Genomic DNA, 19,918 nt, shown 5'->3' with positions numbered 1-19,918 from the left:
ATTCCCCCTTCTCCTGGTGGCCCTGACTCCTGCTGTGGTTACTGGGGGCAACATCATCAATATATATTCACATCACACCGATCACATAAGGACAACCTCCCAAGATGCTTTGTAAGGGCATTAACAAAATTAGACATGTAGCCACATGAGGAGATATTAGGTCAGAGTGGGATTCATGGAGTTTCTAACGGAGGAAAGTGAGGCAGAGAGCGGTAGAGATGTTTTTTATTTTGTTCCCAGGGTGTGGGAGTCACTGGCTAGGCCGCCATTTATTACCCATCCCTAATCCATAGAATCCACTGACCCTCCACGTCACCTAAGCCCATTCCCCCCTCCTATCCCCATTACCCCACGCATTGATCACGCCCAATCCACCTAACCTGCACGTCTTTGGACTGTGGGAGGAAGCCGGAGCACCCGGAGGAAACGCACGCAGACACGGGGAGAACGTGCAGACTCCGCACGGACAGTGTCCCGAGGCCTGGATCAAACCCGGGTCCCTGTTGCTGTGAGGCAGCAGTGCTAATCACTGTGCCACCGTGACCTTGTGGAGATGGTGGTGAGCTGCTTCTCAAACCGCTGCAGTCCCTGTGGTGTAGGTACACCCACAGTGCTGTTAGGGAGTTTCAGGTCTCTCCCAGGATTGTGCCAATATCACGGGATTTATGCCCGGCACAACGCGGCCACAAGATCACCCCCATTGTGTGCAGCTTTGATTGCTTTATCTCACAGAGGATATACTTGTCATAGAGGGAGTGCATTGTGGGTCCCTGATTCCTGGGATGGCAGGATTATCGCCTGAGGAGAGATTGGGTTAACTGGGTCTGTATTCACTGCAATTTAGAAGAATGAATGGAGATCTCATTGAAATATAAAATTCTGAACGGGCTGGGTGGACTGGACATAGGGGTATTGTTTCCTCTGGGTGGGGGGGGGGGGGGGGGGGGGGGAAGTCGAAACAAGGAGTCACAGTCTCAGGATACAGGGGCGGCCATTTAGGACTGAGATAGGAGACATTTCCTCACTTAGAGGGTGGTGAACCTGTGGAATTCTCTCCCACAGAACGCTGGATACCAAGTCACTGAATATATTGAAGAAGGAAATGGATACGTTTCTCCACTATAAAGGCAACAAGTGGTTCAGGGAGAGAGCTGGAGGATGGAGTTGTACAGGGAGAGAGCTGGAGGATGGCGTTGTACAGGGAGAGAGCTGGAGGATGGCGTTGTACAGGGAGGGAGCTGGAGGATGGGGTGGTACAGGGAGAGAGCTGGACGATGGCACTGTACAGGGAGAGAGCTGGAGGATGGCGTTGTACAGGGAGAGAGCTGGAGGATGGAGTTGTACAGGGAGAGAGCTGGAGGATGGAGTTGTACAGGGAGAGAGCTGGAGGATGGCGTTGTACAGGGAGAGAGCTGGAGGATGGAGTTGTGCAGGGAGAGAGCTGGAGGATGGAGTTGTACAGAGAGAGAGCTGGAGGATGGCATTGTACAGGGAGAGAGCTGGAGGATGGCGTTGTACAGGGAGAGAGCTGGAGGATGGCGTTGTACAGGGAGAGAGCTGGAGGATGGCATTGTACAGGGAGGGAGCTGGAGGATGGCGTTGTACAGGGAGAGAGCTGGAGGATGGGGTTGTACAGGGAGAGAGCTGGAGGATGGCGTGGTACAGGGAGGGAGCTGGAGGATGGGGTTGTACAGGGAGAGAGCTGGAGGATGGCGTTGTACAGGGAGGGAGCTGGAGGATGGCGTTGTACAGGGAGAGAGCTGGAGGATGGAGTTGTACAGGGAGAGAGCTGGAGGATGGCGTTGTACAGGGAGGAGCTGGAGGATGGGGTTGTACAGGGGAGAGAGCTGGAGGATGGAGTTGTACAGGGAGAGAGCTGGAGGATGGCGTTTGTACAGGGAGAGGAGCTGGAGGATGGAGTTGTACAGGAGAGAGAGCTGGAGGAATGGGGTTGTACAGGGAGGAGCTGGAGGATGGGGAGTGTACAGGGAGAGAGCTGGAGGATGGCGTTGTACAGAGGGAGAGGAGGCTGGAGGATGGCGGTTGTACAGGGAGAGAGCTTGGAGGATGGCGTTGTACAGGGAGAGAGCTGGAGGATGGGTGTACAGAGGAGAGAGCTGGAGGATGGGCGTTGTACAGGGAGAGAGCTGGAGGATGGGGTTGTACAGGGAGAGAGCTGGAGGATGGCGTTGTACAGGGAGAGAGCTGGAGGATGGGGTTGTACAGGGAGAGAGCTGGAGGATGGCGTTGTACAGGGAGAGAGCTGGAGGATGGGGTTGTACAGGGAGAGAGCTGGAGGATGGCGTTGTACAGGGAGAGAGCTGGAGGATGGGGTTGTACAGGGATGAGAGCTGGAGGATGGCGGTTGTACAGGGAGAGAGCTGGAGGATGGGTTGTACAGGGAGAGAGCTGGAGGATGGGCTTGTACAGGGAGGAGAGCTGGAGGATGGGGTTGTACAGGGAGAGAGCTGGAGGATGGGTTGTACAGGGAGGAGAGCTGGAGGATGGGCTTGTACAGGGAGGAGCTGGAGGATGGGCTTGTACAGGGAGAGAGCTGGAGGATGGGGTTTGTACAGGGAGAGAGCTGGAGGATGGAGTTGTACAGGGAGAGAGCTGGAGGATGGCGTTGTACAGGGAGAGAGCTGGAGGATGGAGTTGTACAGGGAGAGAGCTGGAGGATGGGTTGTACAGGGAGAAGAGCTGGAGGATGGCGTTGTACAGGGAGATAGCTGGAGGATGGCATTGTACGGGAGAGAGCTGGAGGATGGGAGTTCTACAGGGAGAGAGCGGAGGATGGCATTGTACAGGGAGAGAGATGGAGGTGGGTTTGTACAGGGAGAGAGCTGGAGGATGGCGTTGTATAGGGAGAGAGCTGGAGGATGGAGTTGTACAGGGAGAGAGCTGGAGGATGGCGTTGTATAGGGAGAGAGCTGGAGGATGGCGTTGTACAGGGAGAGAGTGGAGGATGGGCGTGGTACAGGGAGGAGGAGCTGGAGGATGGGTTGTACAGGGAGAGAGCTGGAGGGTGGGGTGTACAGGGAGCGAGAGCTGGAGGATGGATGTTGTAGAGGGAGAGGAGCTGAGGATGTGGGTTGTACAGGGAGAGAGCTGGAGGATGGCGTTTGTACAGGTAGAGAGCTGGAGGATGGGGTGGTACAGGGAGAGAGCTGAGGATGGAGTTGTACAGGGAGAGAGCTGGAGGATGGAGTTGTACAGAGGAGAGAGCTGGAGGAGGGAGTGCAGGGGAGAGATGGAGGATGGAGAGTTGTACAGGGAGAGAGCTGGAGGATGGCGTTGTACAGGGAGAGCTGGAGGATGACGTTGTACAGGGAGAGAGCGGGAGGATGGGGTGGTACAGGGAGAGAGCTGGAGGATGGGGTTGTACAGGGAGAGAGCTGGAGGATGGCATTGTACAGGGGAGAGATGGAGGATGGCGTTGTACAGGGAGAGAGCTGGAGGATGACGTTGCACAGGGGAGAGAGCGGGAGGATGGGGGTGGTACAGGGAGAGAGCTGGAGGATGGCGTTGTACAGGGAGAGAGCTGGAGGATGGGGTTGTACAGAGGGAGAGGGGAGGATGGGGTTGTACAGGGAGAGAGCTGGAGGATGGGGTTGTACAGGGAGAGAGCTGAGGATGGAGTTGTACAGGGAGGGAGCTGGAGGATGGGGTGGTACGGGAGAGAGCTGGAGGATGGAGTTGTACAGGGAGAGAGCTGGAGGTTGGCGTTGTACAGGGAGAGAGCTGGAGGATGGGGTTGTACAGAGGGAGAGGTGGAGGATGGGGTTTGTACAGGGAGAGAGCGGGAGGATGGCGTTGTACAGGGAGAGAGCTGGAGGATGGCGTTGTACAGAGAGAGAGCTGGAGGATGGAGTGTACAGGGAGAGAGCTGGAGGATGGAGTTGTACAGGGAGAGGCTGGAGGATGGAGTTGTACAGGGAGAGAGCTGGAGGATGGAGTTGTACAGGGAGGAGAGTGGAGGATGGGCGTTGTACAGGGTGGGAGCTGGAGGATGGGGTGGTACAGGGAGAGAGCTGGAGGATGGCGTTGTACAGGGAGAGAGCTGGAGGATGGAGTTGTACAGGGGAGAGAGCTGGAGGGGCGTGTACAGGGAGGGAGCTGGAGGATGGGGTTGTACAGGGAGAGAGCTGGAGGATGGGGTTGTACAGGGGAGAGCTGGAGGATGGAGTTGTACAGGGAGAGAGCTGGAGGATGGAGTTGTACAGGGAGAGAGCTGGAGGATGGGGTTGTACAGGGAGAGAGCTGGAGGATGGCGTTGTACAGGGAGAGAGCTGGAGGGTGGCGTTGTACAGGGAGAGAGCTGGAGGATGGAGTTGTACAGGGAGAGAGCTGGAGGATGGGGTTGTACAGGGAGGGAGCGGAGGATGGGGTTGTACAGGGAGCGAGCTGGAAGATGGGGTTGTACAGGGAGAGAGAGGAGGGTGGCGTTGTCCAGGGAGAGAGCTGGAGGATGGGAGTTGTACAGGGGAGAGAGCTGGAGGATGGGGTTGTACAGGGAGCAAGCTGGAGGATGGGGTTGTACAGGGAGAGAGCTGGAGGATGGAGTTGTACAGGGAGCGAGCTGGAGGGTGGCGTTGTACAGGGAGAGAGCTGGAGGATGGAGTTGTACGGGAGGGAGCGGAGGATGGAGTGCAGGGAGAGAGCTGGAGGATGGAGTTGTCAGGGAGGGAGCTGGAGGATGGAGGCAGGGAGAGAGCTGGAGGATGGAGTTGTACAGGGAGGGAGCGGGAGGATGGAGTGCGGGAGAGAGCTGGAGGATGGCATTGTACAGGGGAGAGAGCTGGAGGATGGCGTTGTACGGGAGAGAGCGGGAGGATGGCGTTGTACAGGGGAGAGCTGGGGATGACGTTGTACAGGGAGAGAGCGGGAGGATGGGGTTGTACAGGGAGAGAGCTGGAGGATGGGGTTGTACAGGGAGAGAGCTGGAGGATGGCGTTGTACAGGGAGAGAGCTGGAGGATGGAGTTGTACAGGGAGAGAGCTGGAGGATGGGGTTGTACAGGGAGAGAGCTGGAGGATGGAGTTGTACAGGGGAGAGCTGGAGGATGGAGTTGTACAGGGAGAGAGCTGGAGGATGGCGTTGTACAGGGAGAGAGCTGGAAGATGGTGGTTGTACAGGGAGAGAGCTGGAGGATGTGGTTGTACAAGGAGGGAGCTGGAGGGTGGGATTGTACAGGGAGAGAGCTGGAGGATGGGGTTGTACAGGGAGAGAGCTGGAGGATGGGGTTGTACAGGGAGAGAGCTGGAGGATGGGGTTGTACAGGGAGGGAGCTGGAGGATGGCGTTGTACAGGGAGAGAGCTGGAGGATGGAGTTGTACAGGGAGAGAGCTGGAGGATGGCATGTACAGGGAGAGAGCTGGAGGATGGAGTTGTACAGGGAGAAGCTGGAGGATGTGGTTGTACAGGGAGAGCTGGAGGATGGGGTGGTTCGAGGAGAGAGCTGGAGGATGGCGTTGTACAGGGAGAGAGCTGGGATGGCATTGTACAGGGGAGAGAGCTGGAGGATGGCGTTGTACAGGAGAGAGAGCTGGAGGATGGGGTTGTACAGAGAGAGAGCTGGAGGATGGGGTTGTACAGGGAGAGAGCTGGAGGATGGGTTGTACAGGGAGAGAGCTGGAGGATGGAGTTGTACGGGAGAGAGCTGGAGGATGGAGTTGTACAGGGAGAGAGCTGGAGGATGGCATTGTACAGGGAGGGAGCTGGAGGATGGGGTTGTACAGGGAGAGAGCTGGAGGATGGGGTTGTACAGGGAGAGAGCTGGAGGATGGAGTTGTACAGGGAGAGAGCTGGAGGATGGAGTTGTACAGGGAGAGAGCTGGAGGATGGAGTTGTACAGGGAGAGAGCTGGAGGATGGGGTTGTACAGGGAGAGAGCTGGAGGATGGCGTTGTACAGAGAGAGCTGGAGGATGGCATTGTACAGGGAGAGAGCTGGTGGATGGAGTTCTACAGGGAGGAGAGCAGGGAGGATGGCATTGTACAGGGAGAGAGCTGGAGGATGGCGTTGTACAGGGAGAGAGCTGGAGGATGGCGTGTATAGGGAGAGAGCTGGAGGATGGAGTTGTACAGGGAGAGAGAGGAGGATGGCGTTGTATAGGAGAGAGCTGGAGGAAGGGGTGTACAGGGAGAGCGCTGGAGGATGGCGTTGTACAGGGAGAGAGCTGGAGGATGGAGTTGTACAGGGAGAGAGCTGGAGGGTGGGGTTGTACAGGGAGAGAGCTGGAGGATGGAGTTGTAGAGGGAGGGAGCTGGAGGATGTGGTTGTACAGGGAGAGAGCTGGAGGATGGCGTTGTACAGGTGAGAGCTGGAGGATGGGGTGGTACAGGGAGAGAGCTGAGGATGGAGTTGTACAGGGAGAGAGCTGGAGGATGGAGTTGTACAGGGAGAGAGCTGGAGGATGGAGTGCAGGAGAGAGCTGGAGGAGGGAGTTGTACAGGGAGAGAGCTGGAGGATGGCGTTGTACAGGGAGAGAGCTGGAGGATGACGTTGTACAGGGAGGGGGCGGGAGGATGGGGTGGTACAGGGAGAGAGCTGGAGGATGGGGTTGTACAGGGGGAGAGCTGGAGGATGGCGTTGTACAGGGAGAGAGCTGGAGGATGGCGTTGTACAGGGAGAGAGCTGGAGGATGACGTTGTACAGGGATGAGAGCGGGAGGATGGGGTGGTACAGGGAGAGAGCTGGAGGATGGCGTTGTACAGGGAGAGAGCTGGAGGATGGGGTTGTACAGACGGAGAGGTGGAGGATGGGGTTGTACTGGGAGAGAGCTGGAGGATGGGGTTGTACAGGGAGAGAGCTGGAGGATGGAGTTGTACAGGGAGGGATCTGGAGGATGGGGTGGTACAGGGAGAGAGCTGGAGGATGGCGGTTGTACAGGGAGAGAGCTGGAGGATGGCGTGTACAGGAGAGAGCTGGATGATGGGGTTGTACAGAGGGAGAGGTGGAGGATGGGGTTGTACAGGGAGGAGAGCGGGAGGATGGCGTTGTACAGGGAGAGAGCTGGAGTTGATGGCGTTTGTTCAGAGAGAGAGCTGGGAGGATGGAGTTGTACAGGGAGAGAGCTGGAGGATGGAGTTGTAACCAGGGGAGAGAGCTGGAGGATGGAGTTGTACAGGGAGAGAGCTGGAGGATGGAGTTGTACAGGGAGAGAGCTGGAGGATGGCGTTGTACAGGGTGGGAGCTGGAGGATGGGTGGTACAGGGAGAGAGCTGGAGGATGGCGTTGTACAGGGAGAGAGCTGGAGGATGGAGTTGTACAGGGAGAGAGCTGGAGGATGGCGTTGTACAGGGAGGGAGCTGGAGGATGGCGTTGTACAGGGAGAGAGCTGGAGGATGGGGTTGTACAGGGAGAGAGCTGGAGGATGGAGTTGTACAGGGAGAGAGCTGGAGGATGGAGTTGTACAGGGCGAGAGCTGGAGGATGGCGTTGTACAGGGAGAGAGCTGGAGGATGGCGTTGTACAGGGAGAGAGCTGGAGGATGGCGTTGTACAGGGAGAGAGCTGGAGGATGGAGTTGTACAGGGAGAGAGCTGGAGGATGGGGTTGTACAGGGAGAGAGCTGGAGGATGGGGTGTACAGGGAGAGAGCTGGAAGATGGGGTTGTACAGGGAAGAGCTGGAGGTGGCGTTTGTACAGGGAGAGAGCTGGAGGATGGAGTTGTACAGGAGAGAGAGCTGGAGGATGGGTTGTACAGGGAGCAAGGTGGAGGGGGGTTGTACAGGGAGAGAGCTGGAGGATGGAGTTGTACAGGGAGCGAGCTGGAGGGTGGCGTTGTACAGGGAGAGAGCTGGAGGATGGAGTGAGTTGTACAGGGAGGGAGCTGGAGGAGGAGTGCAGGGAGAGAGCTGGAGGATGGAGTTGTACAGGGAGGGAGCTGGAGGATGGAGTGCAGGGAGGAGCTGGAGGATGGAGTTGTACAGGGAGGGAGCGGGAGGATGGAGTGCAGGGAGGAGCTGGAGGATGGCATTGTACAGGGAGAGAGCTGGAGGATGGCGTTGTACAGGGAGAGAGGGAGGATGGCGTTTGTACAGGGAGAGAGCTGGAGGATGACGTTGTACAGGGAGAGAGCGGGAGGATGGAGTTGTACAGGGAGAGAGCTGGAGGATGGGGTTGTACAGGGAGAGAGCTGGAGGATGGCGTTGTACAGGGAGAGAGAGCTGGAGGATGGAGTTGTACAGGGAGAGAGCTGGAGGATGGGGTTGTACAGGGAGAGAGCTGGAGGATGGAGTTGTACAGGGAGAGAGCTGGAGAGGAGTTGTACAGGGAGAGAGCTGGAGGATGGCGTTGTACAGGGAGAGAGCTGGAGGATGTGGTTGTACAGGGAGAGAGCTGGAGGATGTGGTTGTACAGGGAGGGAGCTGGAGGGTGGGATTGTACAGGGAGAGAGCTGGAGGATGGGGTTGTACAGGGAGACAGCTGGAGGATGGGATTGTACAGGGAGAGAGCTGGAGGATGGGGTTGTACAGGGAGGGAGCTGGAGGATGGCGTTGTACAGGGAGAGAGCTGGAGGATGGGTTGTACAGGGAGAGAGCTGGAGGATGGCATTGTACAGGGAGAGAGCTGGAGGATGGAGTTGTACAGGGAGAGAGCTGGAGGATGTGTGGTTGTACAGAGGGAGAGCTGGAGGATGGGGTGGTTCAGGGAGAGAGCTGGAGGATGGCGTTGTACAGGGAGAGAGCTGGAGGATGGCATTGTACAGGGAGGAGCTGGAGGATGGCGTTGTACCGGGAGAGAGCTGGAGGATGGGGTTGTACGAGAGAGAGCTGGAGGATGGGGTTGTACAGGGAGAGAGCTGGAGGATGGGGTTGTACAGGGAGAGAGCTGGAGGATGGCGTTGTACAGGGAGGGAGCTGGAGGATGGCATTGTACAGGGAGAGAGCTGCAGGATGGAGTTGTACAGGGAGAGAGCCTGGAGGATGGCGTTGTACAGGGAGAGAGCTTGGAGGATGGAGTTGTAACGGGAGAGAGCTTGGAGGATGGGTTGTACAGGGAGAGAGCTGGAGGATGTGGTTGTACAGGGAGAGAGCTGGAGGATGTCGTTGTACAGGGAGAGAGCTGGAGGATGGAGTGTACGGGAGAGAGCTGGAGGATGGCGTTGTACAGGGAGAGAGCTGGAGGATGGCGTTGTACAGGGAGAGAGCTGGAGGATGGAGTTGTACAGGGAGAGAGCTGGAGGATGGGGTTGACACAGAGCATCAACCATGTCCATATTGAATTATGGAGCAGGCTTAAAGGCCTGAATGGTCTAATCCTGTTCCTATTTTCTATGTTGCTGTGAGTTGTTACCTAATGGATGAAGGGACATTGGACCCAGCCCCTCGTCAAACAATCCATTGTCTGTTTGAGGGGGGGACCACTGATCAGCTCCAAATCCTGAAAGCAGCTCCATGGCCTCAGGTCAGTACCACAGGGGCAGGTAGGGGGATAACATGGGGAATGGGATCAAAATGTGGACTGGACTAAACCCCAGGATCCCGCTGAGGGTGCAGACTGCCCAGTGGTTTGATCAAAGGCGAGGCACTTTCACTTACCAACAGGAGACCCGCTCCAAAGTTCATCCCAACATTTTTGGGTCCCGTAAATCTCCACCTCGCAGAGACTCAGGTATTCATGTCTTCCTGGGATGATGACATTCACATAGCGACCGTGCATGCGTCTACATTCAAAGGTTTGAGACTCACCAGCTGCGATTGAGTTGATGGTGGCACATCTGGAAAAATAGCTTCATGTTAAAATCTGAATATATGACCCATGTAGACACCTATGCCTGAGTGCTCAGCTCAGTCACAAACAACATCTCCAAATATCAACAAGAAGCATTTCTAGAGTCTTCACTATAATAAAAAGTTCCAAAATGCCCCACAGGGCTGAGTATCAATATAATCTGATACCAACATATCGACAGACCTGTACTTACAGCTGTGAGCCTAACGTAGCTCAGTAAGATCACATCAATGGCAATGAGAGAATGACCAGTTATTTTTTTGAGTGATGTTAGTTGTGAGAAATGTGGCAGGAATACTGCAAAGTTTAGTAGCAGCATCTACGACGTACATTCCCAACACATCCATCCCCTCCTCCTACACAATTACTGTGGCCCCTTGCACCCACCCTCACCCACAAGTAGTCTATACCCTCTGATGGAACCATCAATTCACCAGACACGTGTTTCCGATATGAGTATAGGCTTTAATCGACTTACTACAGAGCCAGCCTGTTACCCCGTTGATGACACTCGGTGTACTGCAGGCTGACTCTGGACAAGGGTATTTATACAGCAGCACTAGGGGGAGGAGTCATGGGCGGAGCCAAGGGTGGTGCCCTGTACAAGCTCCTGAGCATTCCCAGAGCTACTCCCCCTAGTGGCCAGATAATGCTACTACGCTTACAAAGATATAGTGTGAATTACCATGTTACATTCACCACATTCACCCCCTGCAAAAAAACAATCAAGTCCGGCGGGGGTGGTGGCCTTCAACGTCAGTCTGTCCGGTGGTCGAATTGTCTGCTGTGATCTGCGGAGCACCGGGATTGCAGCCTCTTGCGGTGGCTGGATGGGTGTAGTGTGCTGGGGTACGATGGCGGATTCCAGGGAGGGTTGTATCCGAGCTTCATACTCTCCTGGTTCGACCGGGGACTGGGGGCGCTGGGGGCTGGCCGGCACGGGTGCGCGGAACTGGTGGAGCGAGCTCGTGGGCCCGGGAGCGCGAGGGGGCGGCAGCATGGGGTTGTAGGGTGAGGGGTCCTTCTGTGGGGGGTAGAGCGGGTGCCAGATCCCGGAGGGGATACCGTGTCCTGACGGCCGTCAGGGAATCTCGACGAATGCGTACTGGGGGTTGGAGTGGAGCAGGCGCACCTTTCAACTAAGGGGGTCGGTTTTGTGCTCCCTGACGTGTTTCCTCAGGAAGTACTGGGTGCCCGGCGTCCTCAGCCATGCCTGAAGTGAGACCCCCTGGTAGTGACCCTGGAAAAAATGAAAAGCCTCTCGTGAGGGGTCTGGATTGGTCGCCTGTGCACAAAAGGGCCTAATAGCGTGGAGCGCGTCTGGGAGGACTTCCTGCCACTGGGAGACTTGGTGCTTTCTAGACAGAGGGTCAGTAGGACGGTCTTCCAGACCCTCGCGATCTCCCTCTCCACCTGTCCGTCCCCTGGGGTTGTAGCTGGTAGTCCTGCTCGAGGCAATGCCCTTGTCGAGCAGGTACTGACGCAGCTCGTCGCTCATAAAGGACGAACCCCAGTCGCTGTGTATATAGCTGGGGAAACCGAACAGGGTGAAGGTGCTATGCAGGGCCCTAATGACTGTGTGGGAGGTCATATCGGGGCACGGGATAGCGAATGGGAAATGGGAGAACTCATCTACGAAGTTTAAAAAGTAAACGTTCTTGTTAGTTGAGGGGAGTGGCCCTTTGAAATCAATCGCGAGGCGTTCAAAGGGCCTAGAAGCCTTGACCAGGTGGGCCCTGTCTGGTCTATAGAACACAAGTTCCCTGTGTTCAGCCGCGGTAACCGCTTGGTAATTACAGTCATTGGACAAATTATTGAGTTCCCTTAGAAATTCGGCGAGTGATTCTGTAGGCCGCTGGCGGTGAGTCGTGAACACATGGCGAGCGTAAACTTCATTAATGGGCCTTACATATATCTTAGCGAGAATTGCTAGCGCGGCAGTATATGAACCGGCTGAGTTTAGTTGCATAGAGATTCTGTGGCTCACCCTCGTGTGCAGTAGACTTAGCTTCTGATCCTCTGTAGTTTCGGCTGTGCTCGCTTCTGCCAGGTAGGCCTTGAAGCACCGCATCCAGTGGGAGATTTCTTTAGCCTCTGCATCCTGCGGGTCGAGTTCCAGGCATCCAGGCTTGAGGGCCGATTCCATAATCGATCTTTACTGTTCTTATGTCGATTAAATTGATGGAACCATCAATTCACCAGACATGTGTTTCCGATATGAATCTAGGCTTTAATCGACTTACTTCAGCCAGCCTGTTACCCGTTGATGAACTCTTAGTGAACTCAGGTTGACTCTGGACAAGGGTATTTATACAGCAGCACTAGGGGAAGGAGTCGTGGGCGGAGCCAAGGGTGGAGCCCAGTACAAGTTCCTGAGTACTCCAAGAGCTACTCCCCCTAGTGGTACGATAGCGCTACTGCGCTTACAAAGACAGTGTGAATTATCATATATATATTACATTCACCACATCCTCCTTGATGCCGTCGAAGGCTTGGCGTGCCTCGGCTGACCGGGGAAATCGTGTGGCCCTAAAGAGTGGGCGGGCTTTGTCCGCATATTGAGGGACCCACTGGGCGTAGTAGGAAATGAAACCCAAGCACCGTTTGAGGGCCTTGGGGCAATGGGGGAGGGTCCGGGTCTGGGCCCAGGACTCCGTTTTCCATGACATAGCCGAGGATGGCTAGTCTGGTTGTGCGGAAAACGCATTTCTCCTTGTTATACATGAGATTCAGTTTCTGTGCCGTCTGGAGAAAACGGTGGAGGTTGGCGTCGTGGTCCTGCTGGTCATAGCCGCAGATGGTGACATTGTCCAGTTACGGAAACGTGGCCCGCAGCCCGTACTGGTCTACCATTCGGTCCATTGCTCGTTCGAACACCGAGACCCCATTAGTGACGCCGAAAGGGACCTGGAGGAAATGGAAGAGGCGGCCATCGGCCTCGAATGCCGTGTAGTGGCGGTCCTCCGGGCGGATTGGGAGCTGGTGGTATGCAGACTTCAGATCCACCGTGGAAAAGAACCAGTACTGGGCGATCTGGTTTACCATGTCTGCAATCCTGGGGAGGGGATACGCGTCGAAGAGCGTAAATCTATTTATGGTCTGACTGTATTCGACAACCATGCGGAATTTTTCCCTGGTCTTAACGACCACCACCTGAGCTCTCCAGGGACTATTGCTGGCCTCTATAATCCCCTCACTGAGAAGCCTTCGACATCTGCTTTGATAAATACCCTATCCTGCAGGCTGTACCGCCTGCTACGAGTGGCTACGGGTTTACAGTCCTTTGTGAGATTGGCGAAGAGAGGAGGGGGGGGATTCACAGCGTAGCGAGGCTGCAGATAGTGAGTGGGGGCAGGGGCCTGCCGAAGCTGAGGGTGAGGCTCTTGAGGTTACATTGAAAGTCTAGGCCTAATAAGGGTGGCGCGCAGAGTTCGGGCAAAACGTAGAGTTTTGAATTTTGAGTAGCTAGCGCCTCGGATTGAGAGTGTCGCGGCGGTGCGCCCCTGGATCTGGACCGAATGGGAGCCTGAAGCGAGCGCGATAGTTTGCTGCACGGGGAAAACGGGGAGCGAACAGCGTCTTACCAGGTCCTGGATGTATGAAGCTCTCCGTGCTCCCGGAGTCGAAGAGGCATGGCGTTTTGTACCCATTGATTTGGACCTCGGCCATTGAATTTTGCAGATGCTTCGGGCGTGATTGGTCCAGAGTGACTGCTCTGAGTTGTGGGTAGTCGGCGGCTCGATCAGCTGTGCTGGAGTGGCCCCGTGATGACTGCCCTCTGAGCTCATAGTCGTATTCTTCCGATGAGTTGTCCGAGCGCGGAGATGCAGGTCGGGCCCGTGGATCACACGTGGTGGGCGGCGAGGAAGATGGCGTCCAAGATGGCGGCCACCATGAATTGCACGTGGCCGGCCACGTGGTGGAGGTTTGCCAAGATGGCGGCCCCCATGGATCGCACGTGGCTGGAGGGTGCAGAGTTGGGGCATAGGCCGCAGCGTTTCAGGCCCCGCGGGCCCTGCGGGTGAGGGGAGCGATTACTTCGTGCCGCTGGGGAGCTGGAAGCCGGGGCCCTTTTAGCGAGGCACACTCTTGCGTAATGGCCTTTCCGCCCGCAGCTGCTGCAGGTCGCGTTGCGGGCCGGGCAGTGCTGCCGCGGGTACTGGTTCTGGCTGCAGAAATGGCAGGCTAGTGCAGCACAGTGGCAGGCTGGAGCAGCATAGTGGCTGGCTGGAGCAGCATAGTGGCTGGGGCAGCATAGTGGCTGGCTGGGGCAGCATAGTGGCTGGCTGGAGCAGCATAGTGGCTGGCTGGAGCAGCATAGTGGCTGGCTGGAGCAGCATAGTGGCTGGCTGGAGCAGCAAGGTGGCTGGCTGGAGCAGCATAGTGGCTGGGGCAGCATAGTGGCTGGGGCAGCATAGTGGCTGGCTGGGGCAGCATGGTGGCTGGCTGGAGCAGCATGGTGGCTGGAGCAGCATGGTGGCTGGCTGGGGCAGCATGGTGGCTGGCTGGAGCAGCATGGTGGCTGGAGCAGCATGGAGGCTGGAGCAGCATAGTGGCTGGAGCAGCATAGTGGCTGGCTGGGGCAGCATGGTGGCTGGCTGGAGCAGCATGGTGGCTGGAGCAGCATGGAGGCTGGAGCAGCATAGTGGCTGGGGCAGCATAGTGGCTGGCTGGAGCAGCATGGTGGCTGGCTGGGGCAGCATGGTGGCTGGCTGGAGCAGCATGGTGGCTGGAGCAGCATGGAGGCTGGGGCAGCATAGTGGCTGGGGCAGCATGGTGGCTGGGGCAGCATAGTGGCTGGGGCAGCATGGTGGCTGGCTGGAGCAGCATAGTGGCTGGCCGCGGCAGCATAGTGGCTGGGGCAGCATAGTGGCTGGCTGGGGCAGCATAGTGGCTGGCTGGAGCAGCATAGTGGCTGGCCGCGGCAGCATAGTGGCTGGCTGGAGCAGCATAGTGGCTGGCTGGGGCAGCATAGTGGCTGGCTGGGGCAGCATGGTGGCTGGGGCAGCATAGTGGCTGGCTGGAATAGCATAGTGGCTGGCTGGAGCAGCATAGTGGCTGGCTGGGGCAGCATAGTGGCTGGCTGGGGCAGCATAGTGGCTGGAGCAGCATGGTGGCTGGCTGGAGCAGCATAGTGGCTGGCTGGGGCAGCATAGTGGCTGGCTGGGGCAGCATAGTGGCTGGAGCAGCATGGTGGCTGGCTGGAGCAGCATAGTGGCTGGCTGGAGCAGCATAGTGGCTGGCTGGAGCAGCATAGTGGCTGGCTGGAGCAGCATAGTGGCTGGCTGGAGCAGCATAGTGGCTGGCTGGAGCAGCATAGTGGCTGGCTGGAGCAGCATGGTGGCTGGCTGGGGCAGCATAGTGGCCGGCTGGGGCAGCATAGTGGCCGGCTGGGGCAGCATAGTGGCCGGCTGGGGCAGCATAGTGGCTGGCTGGGGCAGCATAGTGGCTGGCTGGGGCAGCATAGTGGCTGGCTGGGCAGCATGGTGGCTGGGGCAGCATAGTGGCTGGCTGGAGCAGCATAGTGGCTGGCTGGAGCAGCATAGTGGCTGGCTGGAGCAGCATAGTGGCTGGCTGGGGCAGCATAGTGGCTGGAGCAGCATAGTGGCTGGAGCAGCATAGTGGCTGGCTGGAGCAGCATGGTGGCTGGCTGGGGCAGCATGGTGGCTGGCTGGGGCAGCATAGTGGCTGGCTGGGGCAGCATGGTGGCTGGGCGGCCGCGGAGCACAGGCCTGGGGAGTCGCTGGTCAGAGGCCCATGATTGGGTCGTGGGTCCGCGGGGAACGAGTTCAGGCTGCGGAAGGAGACCTCCATCGTGGTCGCAGCTTCCACAGTCGTTTCTAAGTCTTGGGCCCCCTTTTCCAGCAGTCGTTGGCGCACATAGTTAGACCTGAGGCCCGCTACAAAAACATCGCGTACAGCAAGTTCCCCGTGTTCAGCCGCGGTAACTGCTTGGTAATTACAGTCATTGGACAAATTATTGAGTTCCCTTAGAAATTCAGCGAGTGATTCTGTAGGCCACTGGCGGCGAGTCGTGAACACATGGCGAGCGTAAACTTCGTTAATGGGCCTTACATATATCTTATCGAGAACTGCTAGCGCGGCAGTATATGAACCGGCTGAGTTTAGTTGCATAGAGATTCTGTGGCTCACCCTCGTGTGCAGTAGACTTAGCTTCTGATCCTCTGTTGTTTAGGCTGTGCTCGCTTCGGTCAGGTAGGCCTTGAAGCACTGGATCCAGTGGGAGAAGATTTCTTTAGCCTCTGCATCCTGCGGGTCGAGTTCCAGGCGTCCAGGCTTGAGGGCCTGATTCCATAATCGATCTTACTGTTCTTAAGTCGATTAAATTGATAGAACCATCAATTCACCAGACACGTGTTTCCGATTTGAGTATTGGCTTTAATCGACTTACTACAGAGCCAGCCTGTTACCCGTTGATGAACTCTCAGTGAACTGCAGGCTGACTCTGGATAAGGGTATTTATACAGCAGCACTAGGGGGAGGAGTCGTGGGCGGAGCCAAGGGTGGAGCCCTGTACAAACTCCTGAGCATTCCCAGGGCTACTCCCTCTAGTGGTCGGATAACGCTACTGCGCTTACAAAGATATAGTGTGAATAATCATATATACATATATATATTACATTCACCTCACCCTCCTCTCCACCTTACATTGGATTGTTGTTGCCATTATTGTTCGGCGAGTCTCCAATCCGAATCTGTGCTCCGTTGAGACGTTGGGAACAACAGTCCCCTCTGTTGGTGATTCTGACTGAGTGTATCTCGTGCGACCTGAGTAAATCAGCTCTCCACCAAGGATTCAGGTCGTTTTGTGTCGCTGTGCAGGATGATCTCCACCAGTTGGAATCTGTGTTTCCATCCACAGCATGAATTGGATCACTATGAAAATCATAGACACTGGGCTGTGTAACTCGAGCCGTGCCGGATAGATTCACTGCAAGAACAAACACATTCACTAAAACCTCACGCACCATCATTGTCACATTGATAGACTTTCACTGCAGGAAATGTGGAACAAGCTGAACAACCCAGATCTGCCTGATAATCAATGGAAGCAGCAGAAAGCTTAACGCTCAGAATTGGGACAATATTGGGCTGGAGTTTGCTGGGGAAATAACCGCAAGTTAATGACACACTGTGGGCAGCAAGGTCAGGTTAAGAGCCACTCTGCGAATTGCGAATTTGAAAGTTGGTTTACGCTGAACTCTGAGGTCACCCTTCAACATTTTTAAGAGACAAACGAAACCCAGCCTGACAATCCTTTCCTGATATGTAAGCCCACACGTTACTGGTATCATCCTTGTGAATCTAGTCGGAGGGGGTGCTTTTTCTAACACTGTTGGGGAGGTTTTAAACTAATGTGGCAGGGGGATGGGTACCAGATTAGGAAGTTAGAGGTCAGTAAAGAGGCAGCAACTAAAGCCAGTAAGGTACGAGACAATAAACTCAATGTGACTAAGGGGAAGAGTAGACAGGGAAGAGATGATGATCGCAAAGGGACAGGTGGTCTGAGGTGCATTTGTTTTAATGTGAGAAGTGTAGCAGGTAAGGCAGATGAACTTAGGGCTTGGATTAGTACCTGGGAATATGATGATATTGATATTACTGAGACTTGGTTGAGGGAAGGGCAGGACTGGCAACTGAATATCCCAGGGTATAGATGCTTCAGGAGGGATAGAGAGGGAGGTAAAAGGGGTGGAGGAGTTGCATTACTGGTCAGAGATGATATCACAGCTGTGATTAAGGAGGGCAGGATGGAGGATTCGAGCACTGAGGCAATATGGGTGGAGCTGAGAAATAGGAAGGGTGCAGTAACATTGTTGGGACTTTACTACAGGCCTCCCAAAAGCGAGCATGAAGTAGAGGTACAAATATGTAGACAGGTTATAGAAAAATGTAGGATCAATAGGGTGGTCGTGATGGGGGATTTTAACTTCGCCAACATTGAATGGGATTCATGTAGTGTTGGAGGGCGTAGATGGAGCAGAGTTTGTAAGGAGCATCCAGGAGAGTTTTTTAGAGCAGTATGTAAATAGTCCAACTCGGGAAGGGGCCATACTGGACCTGGTATTGGGGAATGATCCCGGCCAGGTGGGTGATGTTTCAGTCGGCGATTACTTTGGGAATAGCGATCACGATTCCGGAAGGTTTAAAATACTCATGGACGAAGACGAGAGTGGTCCTGAAGGAAGAGTACTAAATTGGGGAAAGGCAGAGTATAACAAAATTCGGCAGGAGCTAGGGAATGTGGATTGGGAGCTGCTGTTTAAGGGTAAATCCACATTTGAAATGTGGAAGTCTTTTAAGGAAAGGTTGATTAGAGTGCAGGACAGACATGTCCCTGTGAAAATGAGAGATAGAAATGGCAAGATTAGGGAACCATGGATGACGGGTGAAATTGTGAGACTAGCTAAGATGAAAAAGGAAGCATATGGAAGATCAAGGCAACTCAAAACTGATGAAGCTTTGGAGGAATATCGGGAAAGTAGGACAAATCTCAAACGCACAATGAAGAGGGCTAAAAGGGGTCATGAAATATCTTTGGCTAACAGGGTTAAGGAAAATCCCAAAGCCTTTTATTCGTATGTAAGGAGCAAGAGGGTAACTAGAGAAAGGATTGGCCCACTCAAAGACAAAAGAGGGAATTTATGCGTGGACTCAGTGGAAATGGGTGAGATTCTTAATGAGTACTTTGCATCGATATTCACCAAGGAGAGGGACAAGACGGATGTTGAGGCTAGGGATGGATGTTTAAATACTCTTGGTCAAGTCGGCATAAGGAAGGGGAAGGTTTTGGGTATTCTAAAAGGCATTAAGGTGGACAAGTCCCCAGGTCCGGATGGGATCTATCCCAGGTAACTGAGGGAAGCGAGGGTCGAAATAGCTGGGGCCTTAACAGATATCTTTGCAGCATCCTCGAGCACGGGTGAAGTCCCGGAGGACTGGAGAATTGCTAATGTAGTCCCTTTGTTTAAGAAGGGTAGCAGGGAAAATCCAGGGAATTATAGACCTGTGAGTTTGACGTCAGTGGTAGGCAAACTGTTGGAGAAGATACTGAGGGATAGGATCAATTCACATTTGGAAGAAAATAGACTTATCAGTAATAGGCAGCATGGTTTTGTGCAGGGAAGGTCATGTTTTACAAACCTAATAGAATTCTTTGAGGAAGTGACAAAGTTAATTGATGAGGGAAGGGCTGCAGATGTCATATACATGGACTTCAGTAAGGCGTTTGATAAAGTTTCCCATGGCAGGTTGATGGAAAAAGTGAAGTCGTATGGGGTTCAGGGTGTACTAGCTAGATGGATACAGAACTGGCTGGGCAACAGGAGACAGAGAGTAGTGGTGGAAGGGAGTGTCTCAAAATGGAGAAAGGTGACTAGTGGTGTTCCACAGGGATCCGTGCTTGGACCACTGTTGTTTGTGATATAGATAAATGATCTGGACGAAGGTATAGGTGGTCTGATTAGCAAGTTTTCAGATGATACTAAGATTGGTAGAGTTGCAGATAGCAAGGAGGACTGTCAGAGAATACAGCAAAATATAGATAGATTGGAGAGTTGGGCAGGGAAATGGCAGATGGAGTTCAATCCAGGCAAATGCGAGGTGATGCATTTTGGAAGATCTAATTCAATATGGTCAATGGAAGAGTCCTGGGGAAAATTGATGTCCAGAGAGATCTGGGAGTTCAGGACCATTGTACCCTGAAGGTGGCAACGCAGGTTGATAGAGTGGTCAAGAATGCATACAGCATGCTTGCCTTCATCGGACGGGGTATTGAGCACAAGAGTCGGCAGGTCATGTTACAGTTGTATCGGACTTTGGTTAGGCCACATTTGGAATACTGCGTGCAGTTCTGGTCGCCACATTACCAGAAGGATGTGGATGCTTTAGAGAGGGTGCAGAGGAGGTTCACCAGGATGTTACCTGGTATGGAGGGTGCTAGCTATGAAGAAAGGTTGAGTAGATTAGGATTGTTTTCGTTGGAAAGAAGGAGGTTCAGGGGGGACCTGATTGAGGTCTACAAAATTATGAGAGGTATGGACAGGGTGGATAGCAACAAGCTTTTTCCAAGAGTGGGGGTGTCAGTTACAAGGGGCCACGATTTCAAGGTGAGAGGGGAAAAGTTTAAGGGAGATGTGCGTGGAAAGGTTTTTACGCAGAG

General features: G+C 54.8%; 1 protein-coding gene across 1 annotated transcript in view; it reads right to left on the bottom strand.

Annotated features, from left to right (window-relative positions):
- The window catches only part of LOC119965728, a 74,409-nt gene extending 57,664 nt beyond the window's left edge, over positions 1-16,745 (bottom strand). The window contains exons 1-2 of the mRNA XM_038796491.1: positions 16,405-16,745; positions 9,543-9,721 (exon numbers count right to left, since the gene is read on the bottom strand). Of these exons, the coding sequence (XP_038652419.1) occupies positions 9,543-9,721; positions 16,405-16,730 (505 nt within the window). The 5' untranslated portion in view covers positions 16,731-16,745. The remainder of the gene's footprint in view (positions 1-9,542; positions 9,722-16,404) is intronic.
- Positions 16,746-19,918: the final 3,173 nt, after the last annotated feature.

Source organism: Scyliorhinus canicula, chromosome 5, assembly GCF_902713615.1.
Source record: "Scyliorhinus canicula chromosome 5, sScyCan1.1, whole genome shotgun sequence".
Classification (NCBI taxonomy): Eukaryota; Metazoa; Chordata; class Chondrichthyes; order Carcharhiniformes; family Scyliorhinidae; genus Scyliorhinus; species Scyliorhinus canicula.
The sequence above is the reverse complement of the archived record's forward strand: the minus strand, read 5'-3'. Positions and strand labels throughout refer to the sequence as shown.